Below are 10280 nucleotides of genomic sequence, written 5' to 3' on the forward strand. Positions count from 1 at the left end.
ATTACTTACGTTTGTCGATTTAAATGATTGTTGTTCACAATACTATTAAAAAACTCATCAGAAGCTACGTCCTAAACACAATTCATATATACACTGTGTGTCTATATATATATATATATATATATATATATATATATGGGTTATGTTACAAGACACCTTCATAAAAAGTAGTGTGGTGTCTTTTATCAAGTCACACCTCAAGGTGTGATTTTCACTTTTTTAGTTATAACTTTGATAAAAGACACCTTCATAAAAAGTAGTTGGTGTCTTTTAACAAATGCCCATAGAGTAACTTGATAAAAGACACCTTCACAAAAGGTGTCTTCTATCATAACCCTATATATATATATAGGGTTATGTTACAAGACACCTTCATAAAAAGTAGTGTGGTGTCTTTTATCAAGTCACACCTCAAGGTGTGATTTTCACTTTTTTAGTTATAACTTTGATAAAAGACACCTTCATAAAAAGTAGTTGGTGTCTTTTAACAAATGCTCATAGAGTAACTTGATAAAAGACACCTTCACAAAAGGTGTCTTCTATCATAACCCATATATATATATATATATATATATATATATATATATATATATATATATATATATATATATATATATAATGAATAGGTTGTGCTCATATAGTGTGTTTGTGTGATATGGTCAGTAGTCCAATTTTGGTAACACTCAGACTCGTTTGCATTTATTGGTGCCTCACATGCCAATTGATAATTTGATATAGGGAACTCAAGGAGGAAAACAATAATAAATTCCCCATAGTATAGAATAGAATTGTCTTCATCCGCAATACGTTTAGAGTGCTGATACACATACCACCATAGGTGGCATACCACTCCTACACCCACATAAAAAAATGACATGTGGTATAGTGGGCCCCACACTCCACTAATTGTCCCTCTCTTCTCTTTTCCTTCATCCCTCTTTTCTCTTTTCCTTTTCCATCGATCTCTCTCACTTCTCCCTGTCTCACCACCACACTTCTCTTAACCACCACCACTCCCTCTTTCTTTCTCGTCTGCCACCACCATAACGGCCACCATCATCGAATCCTCTCCTGCAGGACTCTCTCCTGTTCCATTCTGTGTTCATCCTGATCTTTCTCTCAGATCTAATGTATTGTACTACCGCGTTAACCTCCGCTCCCAATCGAAGATGTTTACAAAACTTCCTAATTTTCTCTTTTTCTTTCATCGATTCATCCATCGATCGCTAACCCTAATTCGTTTGCAGAATTTTCATCATCATGGCTAAGAGTTCCTTCAAATTGGAACACCCTCTTGGTTCGTTCTTTTCACCATTTTTCTCTCCTTTTTTCTTTGTTGCCAATTTTTGTTTTTTTAGGTTATATTGGATGATACAATTTATCGATTTTATGTTTTTGTTATTTGGATTTGAAATTCATGTGATCGGAGAAATATTAGACATTTTATTTTGTTAATTTTTTGATTTGTAATTTGAAAAATTGGGTCTTTTCCATTATGATCGTTATGTGAATTTTGTTCATTAAAGTTGAAAATTTGGGTAAAAAAACATTTGTTATTAATCTGATTTTTGTCTGTCCAAGAGAAAAACAGCAGAAGAAGAATGAGTAATCGGTTATTTTGGTTCGTAAATGTGTGACGCCCCGTCGTCATAGTCCTTGATTGTATATATATTACAAATACATCTCGAAGCGTCTCTTTTGTTAAATTGTTGGTAATTTTATGGACCAAATTGACTAACAAAAGACACATTCGACGCCTAAACTAAATAACGAAAAGAACGGTAAATCAGAGAATAAAAAACACATTTAGCTATGTTTTTGTAATTTTGATACAGACATTGTAACAGTGCCTCGCACATTGGGGGATGATTGTTTACTTGCAAAAGAAGACGAAGTTTTGCAAAATTAGGTGCAAATTGTTGTGCTGATTTTTTTTGTCTCTATTTAGTTTAGTTGTAAGCAATGAATTAAGGTATATTGCTTGAATGAATATATACTATTTTGTATTGCTTTTTCAGTTCTGCTAGTTTGGTTTATCTGATTTGATTCTTGTCAATGAGAGTTTGTTGTTGATGTCTGAATTATAGCATCTTTTCTTCTTTCAGCAGAACAAAGAGGAAAATCAAAGCAAAACCAAAAAAAGTATTTGTCTCCTTTATTTTCTTGTTTATCGATTTTTTTTCTCGTAGAATCTTGTTTATCGATTTTCTTTCAATAATTTATATATTTTTAAATTTTTAGATAATTGGAAATTTAGGTATTTCGACACTCAAAATGAGGTTAAGAAGGCGTGTCCAGTTTGTCGAGGAACTTGTTCATGTAAAGATTGCCGAGCATGTCAGTGTAAAGACCGTGAAAGTAAGGTTTGATATCAAAGATCGAAACTCTTATGTTAGGATAGTTTTTTTTTCTTTAGCGGCACTTATTGACACTTCAATTTTATCTTGTTTTGTAACAGGATTGTTTGGCTGGTACAAGCAGAGTTGATAGGATATTGCATTTTCATTATTTGGTCTGTATGCTCCTTCTGGTAATAAAACAAATAAGCGAAGACCAGCATGCAGAGCTAGAAACAGAAGCGAAAAATAAAGGTAGTAATTATCGTTCTTCTAATTTGACAGTTTCTGAGTAAATTTTGTTTATTAGATACAAATATCTTATATGATTTTATGTTTGACAGGGGAAAGTATTTGTGATATTCTCATCAAGCAAATCGAATTTGACTGCAATGAGAAAATTGACTGGTAATCTTTTTTCTGCTACTGTTATGAATTTTGATTTTTTTTCTTGTGCTCCTTGCTAACATAATAAGTATTTATGCAACACTTGTATCAGCAACTACTGCAGAACACCTATTCTGAATCTTCACATAAGCTGCCTTAACTGTTCCTACAGTCTATGCTTAAGATGTTGTCAGACATTAAGTCAAGGAAGCCCCTTTGAGCATATAAATGCTTAAGATATCACTTATACTCACTTATAATTGATAATATCTCTTGTGCTGAAATTTTAAAAGAGCAACACTCTCATGGTTTGCCTTGTATGTGGTTATCAAAAGTATTCTCTACGTGAACAATTTTAGTCATAATAAATTTGTAATGCTTGTTTGTTTATTGTTGTTAGTTACTTAGATATGCATGACATGACAATAGTTGTCTTTTTCTTGTAGTAGTTGTAGTAGAAAACAAGATTATTAATTGCTGGAGTGCTTGAAAGTGCATGAGAATAGAAGACAATTGTTTTCGGCGAATGCTTCTAAGGATTCTGCAAATCCTTTCATATGTCAACGTCCGTTAGCTACAAAGACAGCTGCTAGTACTTCTAGTGCCCCTGCACCTCCATGGGCTAGTGGGTAAGTTATGTTCTTTTTCATCTGTTGATTGTTTCATCTGTTGATTGTATTGTTAGAGGCTTTAGTTAAGCATATAGGATAACTTGAATCAATTTAATTTATTGTGTCATGCTTGATTAAATTATCAAGGGCATAGCTTTTGTTCCAAGAAACAAGAGATTGTTTATCAAATAGAATCTCACATACCTTTTGTCTATTTGTTCTCTTTTGGTTGTGTTTGCAGTATGACTCAATTTTCAAGAATATTGTCACAGCTAACCATTGTACTGGTGTTAATTTTATACTACGAATTTTGTTTTTGTTTGAAGTTATAAGGTTTTAAATAAAGAGGGAAGAGAAGAGATACAATTAAGATTTTGATTTATTATTGTGGTTTGTATGATTAAGATTCTGTGAAAGATAGTTTAACATATAAGATAAAAAAACTAATCCTATGAGATAATCTAACATACTCTAAAGATAATATCAAGATGTTAAAGACGTTTTCAATTTTCATATATTCTAATAGTTTTTATCCCTTTGTTGCGTTAATATTATGAGATTGCCTTTCACAAGTATAAGTTCACAGCCTTTAATGAGTTAATTAATTTACTTAATTTAACTTATGGAACTCAATTGCTTGCATAGTTACAAGTAAATCTATCAAACAGTCTGGCTAGTTCAGACATTGTTTTGTTGGCCTATCTTGGCCTGGCCCAACAAAACTGTTCCATTGACAAAACTTCACCAGCATGGAGAAATTGGTTGTTTAAATAGACTTGCTCAAAATACATGTAAAAAGGAGGCTGGTTCATTTTATCCATTTTTCTTAGTTATACTGGCATTTTAATTTGTTTCTGGCTGGGTTGAATTATATCTTCAACTGTAATTATATATATTTATTTTGTTTTTTCCACGGCCTTCCACATTCCACATGAAGCAGGTGGATGGAGAGAGTCAACCGTTGTTGCAGCAGCAGCAGGTAGTTCCATTGCAGGACAGTTACATGCAAAGCAGAGCTGAAGCTCTTCAAAATGTTGAGTCCACTATTCATGAGCTCAGCAACATCTTTAATCAACTAGCAACACTTGTCTCCCATCAAGGGGAGGTTGCCATAAGGTTTTCTATTTGTCCCACTTGGAGGTGAAAAAGAAGTCTTAGCTCATAAGTAAGTTTGAGTCTATTCTCTGATGAAGATCTACAATATTGCTGTAGCTTGGGAATTCTACAATATAATACCAAGCAAAGGTTCGGGTATCCACATGATGAAGATCATCAAATGGATCAGATGATGAAGATCACCAAGCATCAACCGTGTTCACTCGAATAAAAGACAAGTCAAGAAATCGTGTCAAGAGCGGGGTTCTTGGAACACCGTGGGTGAAGAGTGATACGAGGAAGAATAAAAATAGTGTAGTGGCGTAATCAAAATTTAATGTAAATTTTTTTTTTTTATGCTCTTTTAAGCTTGTAATGTACTATTCCTTCTTTTACTAACTTTCTTGAACAATACTATAGTATGGTACTCACTAAGCTTGTAATGTACTATTCCTTCTAATCGCACTATGTATGGTTTTATGGTTCTTAAGATAGATATTGACAGAGTATGAATATGAATATGTTTTGTGTGACCACATTTTTACAAATACGTGACCACTATTTTTTTCATAAATTAGAACTTGTCCGTCTTTAGGCGTGATAAACTTGCCGATTGTAAAACATGTTATTTATGGTTGGAAATGCTTTTAGTGCAGTGATCAAATGAGATCATGCGTTCGATTCGCCTAAAACGATATTATTTACACCTAGGAAAGAAAAACTAGTTAAATATATGGTCTGTATGACCACATTTTTACATATGCGTGACCACTATTTTTTCATAAATTAGAATTTGTCTGTCCTTAGGCGTCATAAACTTGCCGATTGTAAAACAAGTTATTTATGGTTGGAAATACTTTTAGTGCAGTGATCAAATGAGATCATGCGTTCGATTCGCCTAAAACGAAATTATTTACATCTGGGAAATATAAACTAGCCAAATATATGGTCTATATGACCACATTTTTACAAATACGTGACCACTATTTTTTCATAAATTGGAACTTGTCCGTCTTTAGGCGTGATAAACTCGCCGATTGTAAAATAAGTTATTTATTGTTGGAATTGCTTTTAGTGCAGTGATCAAATTAGATTGTGTGTTTGATTCGCATAAAACAAGATTATTTATACCTGGTAAATATAAACTAGCCAAATATATGGTATGTGTGACCACATTTTTTAATATGCGTGACCACTATTTTTTCATAAATTAGAACTTGTCCGTCTTTAGGTGTGATAAACTCGCCGATTGTAAAATAAGTTATTTATTGTTGGAATTGCTTTTAGTGTAGTGATCAAATTAGATTATGTGTTTGATTCGCATAAAACAAGATTATTCATACATGGGAAATATAAACCAGCCAAATATATGTTTTGTGTAACCACATATTTTAAGGTGCGTGACCACTATTTTTTCAGAAATTAGAACTTGTCCGTCTTTAGGCGTGATAAACTTGCAGATTGTAAAAGAAGTTATTTATCGTTTGAAAGACTTTTAATGTAGTGGTCAAATGTAAGGATTTTTCAAAAATTTGATAGAGTTGGAAAACTAACCAAATTTTAAATCTGTTTAACCACTTTTTATCAAAGGAGTAACTGCAATTTTTGAGTGTCAAAATTATCATTGATTGTAACAGATGGATATCATTTCACCTCTCAGTCATGCTCATCAATAGAGATTCACTAATGTGCCCGAATGTACTCCTTCCACAAAAATCACGTGGAGAAATAGACAAGAAGTAAAAATGGGAATGTAAATAAATAGTGGTGACAGATTTGATAAAACATGGTTATATCAAACTCAATTTTGGTTAGTTTTCACAAAAACCTGTCAAATATGGAAAATAGTTCACCTCTTCCCATTTTAACATGGTAATTTTAGTTGTTACAATGTGAACATCTATCCAGCATTCATCATATTCACCCTATGCCAAAATAAAATTATCAACAAAATATAAACATTGTTGTTGCTTCACGCCTATTACAACAATTGAGTTACACCTAGTACTTCAAATAAATCCAAGAATTGATGCTATTACATATTTTCTACTGTGTTATGCCACGGCTAACTCCGACACATTTTCTAGAACTCCTTTGCCACCAAAAAAACCACGAGCAAGAGGACTATACCAAACTCTCTGTCATCAAAAGCTTTAAATTAGTGAAGCCACATTCAACACAAACTCGCAAGTAATGAAGAGAAAATGGTAATAATAACCAAAGACTATCTTCATTGACTAATAAATTGAAAGGTAAAAATAGATAGTTTGTCATAGCAAAGTTCAGAGAAAAAACATGGCTATAAAATCATTCATTAATGCAAATTTAATCACAAATTCTAAACATTGAAATTGAATATTAATACCTTCAATTCAAAAACAAAAGCCACCATCATGATCAACAACAACAGCTACGAATGAATATTACAAGTATCCTGGCACAAGTCGTCACAATGTACAATGCGTCTGCACAAATAGAGCAACACAACGAACATTCACACACCAAAGCAGGAACAACCGATGCCAAAACATAACCTCACAAACAATGCTAGGACTACAACCAAATAAATCATCAAAAGATCTATAACTCAAAGAAAAAAAACTGTTATCACAAAAAAAAAAAGTAGACACCTTAAAACACAGACTCCGCCCAAACTAAAAACAAGCAAAACATAAGATTACCAAGCTGACAAGTTGCAACAGAATAATTATCATCAAAGCCTTGAAACATTCCCATCCATAAGTAATTTACCTCACACTACAACACAAACACCCCTCGTCGTTGCTTCACTAGGAAAGTACACATGTTTCAGACCCACTGTTGTCATATTACTAGTTGTTGGTTCTCTTCAACCTCGTCGAGCATGCTTCACTAAGAATACATGAATAAACTTACACATGTTAAACCCTAACAAATATCACACATGTCAACCCCACATTCTGTCGGTGATGACAATAACCTCTAAGATATAACCAAACATATTAACATAGTGCTTTAATGTGTCTCTACTAGTTTCCCAAGCCAATCCTCCGACAAAAGTCTTAGTATAAGTTGTGTCACCAACATGTTTGGGAACAATGTTTAGACAAATCATCATATTCCTTTTCATTTTGTTAGAATTATTTGTCCATATTTTACCAAACTATAAAAAGTTCCAAATATATCATAAACAAAACCACAAAAAAATTCAATCATAAAAGTAGTAAATTAAATTAACAGATAAAATTGTTCAAAAGCAAGATTAAAACCAACATTATTTCCAACAATTCCAGCATGTTTCTTACTTTCATGATACTAACCTTAGAATAAATCAACATTATTTGATGACAAACACAAACCCATTAATTTGATGAAAAACTAGAACACCTTAAATCAACATTATTTTTCAACAATTTCCTCAAATTCAACATGAACAAAGTTATTTTAAACAAAAATACGAACACCCAATCAAGAAAAGATGCATAATTGGAAGGAGAAAGAAAAATTGAAAAGCACATGAACAAAAGATGCAAAAGGGAGGAGAAAGACTGAACCTGAGTTAGTTTTTCCTACGTTCTAGAGAAAGAGAGAGGAGGACCAACGGCCGGCCATCAAAGAGAGGGGTGGGGCGAAGGGCAAGGATGCGGCGGCGGCCAGTGGTGGTGGTAGGTGAGTGAGAGGCAGAGTGAGAGGGAGAAGAAAGGGAGATCTAAGAGAAAGAAGAGGGTGAGAAAGAGAAAGTTGTGTGAAATTTCAAAAATGCCCATGCCACATAAGAGGTGTATGGAAGAGTGGTATGGAGAAGGGTGTTCATCAATCTTTTTCCTAAAATAAGGCATGTAAAAATATTGAGATTTGTCACTGAAACAAATTAGTGACTAGAATGTAAAAATACCATCAATTATCCAGAGTTGAAAGAAAAAAAAAAAGATCATAATAGTCCTTAGAGACAGATGTGTTCAATGCTCAGGAGAGCTGTTGTGGGCTACTACTGAGAACGGGCAAAGCAAATGCATCAAATGTATGGGAATTGTTCTTTGGCTCCCTCGTTTTTGCTCAAACCTACTCCATTAATCGGAATATACATTCCGATGGCACATACCTATCGGTTTTTACTCAAAATCTATTGAAGCTATTTTTGGATCGACATTTCTTACGGGTTGAGTAATTTGAGGGGCCATACAACAATATGTAAACAGAAATGATAAACAAACACATAATTTTTGACACAAATACAACACCAGTGGCATTTTCGTAATTCTAATGAAAATTAAAGGACAAAATTGTAATTCTGCCTCTCAGTCATACTCTCCCTCTCTTCTCTCTGTCACGTTCTCTTCTCCCTGATCTAGTTTCAGTGAAGGCAGATGAGAGGAGTTTGATCCCGGTGGTCAAACGACGTGGAAAGGATGATGATGGAGGTGGACGTTGTTGCAAGGGGCGGCGACGGCGGTGGTCAGATCTGAGAGCTACATAGAAGAAGGAGGAGGATGTGGCCGGTGGGTTAGAGATAGATCTGAGAATAAGGTTGATGGGCGGTGGTGCTGTGAGCGGAGGTCGGAGAGGATCTGGTGGTGGTGATTGGAGACGGTGGTGAACGTACGTCGGAGAAGAATGCTTAGGTGGTGGTGGCGTTGGAGATCTGAGTGGATCGGAGAATTAGAGGGATGATGGTGGTGGCGCGAACTGAGAAGACTGATGGTGGTGATCGCCGGTGTAGATGGCCAGCACGGTGGTTGGATGCTTGGTGGGAGATACGAGAAAAAGGAGGCAATGGGGGGAGAGAGAGAGAAAGAGGGAAAAAAACATAAATAATACAGTATTCGTATACGGTGTCTATCTTGTGTTTGAAAATTTGTGTTCAGTTATCAAAGCTCTTTTACATATTTTGAGGTTGGATTATGTTTTTTGAAGGGAACATTATTAATTTTGTTGACCCAACAGCCACCGTCGTAAATGCAGCCTCTGAGACATTAGAGGAATCCATACTCTTTTACACACGAATATTCCCTTACATGAATGATATTTTATGGCATGGAAAATGCAAACAAGTGTCTTGAGACATTGGTTAAAAAGCAAATAGGTGCAAATCATTTTTTCTTGAGTACTCACATTTTTATTGAGTGAAATGACCTACACTTTGAAAATAGAATATACTAACACTAATATTATATGGGTATTGTTAACTTGTGCCCTTAGGGCACATGTTAAGAACTCCAAAAGAAGAAATATTCTATAAAATTTTGTGCATTGAATTCATTAAAAAGTTAAAGATTAAATGAAATGCACACATTCCAATATATTATTTTTATATTTGATTCCTTAACTTGTGCCTTAAGGGCACAAGTTAAGGCACAAGTTAACATTTCCCATATTATATAGGCCAAAGAACCTATTTGAGTTTGACAAAAATATCGGATTAGTTGTTAATTTAATGCACTTATTTGAAGTTTTTTAAGTTTTTTTTGGTTACAATGCTAAATGGAAGAAACAAAAAAAGCTAACTACTCCCGGAGGAACAAAGTGCCAACATAATCGCTTCTGAGAAGATTAATAAGATCAACAGGGGGCGACTCATGAAGAAGAAGATCAACATCAGAAGAAACTCCAAGCTTTGTCATGAAGTCTACACATTGGTTACCCTCTCTTAGAGTGTGAGAAACCGTCACATTGATTTGATTGAGCAAATGTTTTATGTCTTGGATAAGGACAACATATATATGGTACCTCTCAATGGGGCCATTAATAAGATTAATGCAAACAAGAGAATCAGAATAGCAAGCAAACTCCGCATAACCCAAATCCTTAGCCATGATTATACCATGATAGATAGCAGAAAGTTCGGCCAACAAGATATCATCTGTGTTTGGAA

At 34.2% G+C, this 10280-nt stretch overlaps 2 protein-coding genes and 1 long non-coding RNA gene across 20 annotated transcripts; 1 reads left to right on the forward strand and 2 right to left on the reverse strand.

Moving 5' to 3' along the window:
• Positions 1–831: 831 nt before the first annotated feature.
• On the forward strand, positions 832–4962 carry LOC146950538 (lysine-specific demethylase JMJ28-like). 17 transcript variants are annotated; one of them, XR_015027550.1, is made up of 7 exons: positions 832–1297; positions 2106–2142; positions 2258–2363; positions 2459–2591; positions 2681–2744; positions 3170–3352; positions 4272–4962. XR_015027550.1 is itself a non-coding variant. In XM_085746452.1 (7 exons), the coding sequence occupies exons 4-7, from the start codon at positions 2275–2277 to the stop codon at positions 2957–2959; spliced, it is 405 nt and encodes a 134-aa protein (XP_085602578.1). In that variant the 5' UTR covers positions 832–1130; positions 1248–1297; positions 2106–2142; positions 2242–2274; the 3' UTR covers positions 2960–3160. The 17 variants fall into 17 exon arrangements, 13 of the variants coding, with proteins under 13 accessions (XP_085602578.1, XP_085602569.1, XP_085602577.1 ...); XR_015027549.1 differs by having other exon boundaries at positions 4275–4962; XM_085746452.1 differs by lacking the exons at positions 3170–3352; positions 4272–4962 and adding an exon at positions 2836–3160 and having other exon boundaries at positions 832–1130; positions 1248–1297; positions 2242–2358.
• A 1257-nt stretch (positions 4963–6219) lies between these two features.
• Positions 6220–9341, reverse strand: LOC146950539 (uncharacterized). 2 transcript variants are annotated; one of them, XR_015027562.1, is made up of 3 exons: positions 7963–9341; positions 6795–6894; positions 6220–6567 (listed from the first exon to the last, which is right to left on the reverse strand). It is a non-coding gene; the product is annotated as an uncharacterized LOC146950539 (long non-coding RNA). The 2 variants fall into 2 exon arrangements; XR_015027563.1 differs by lacking the exon at positions 7963–9341 and adding an exon at positions 7181–7739.
• Positions 9342–9912: 571 nt separating this feature from the next.
• On the reverse strand, positions 9913–10221 carry LOC146950540 (uncharacterized). Its single transcript, XM_085748647.1, has one exon. It carries the CDS (start codon positions 10219–10221, stop codon positions 9913–9915), a length of 309 nt encoding a protein of 102 aa, XP_085604773.1.
• Positions 10222–10280: the final 59 nt, after the last annotated feature.

Source organism: Medicago sativa, chromosome 2 (genome assembly GCF_051527215.1).
Source record: "Medicago sativa cultivar Bolivia chromosome 2, Bolivia_mono, whole genome shotgun sequence".
Classification (NCBI taxonomy): domain Eukaryota; kingdom Viridiplantae; phylum Streptophyta; class Magnoliopsida; order Fabales; family Fabaceae; genus Medicago; species Medicago sativa.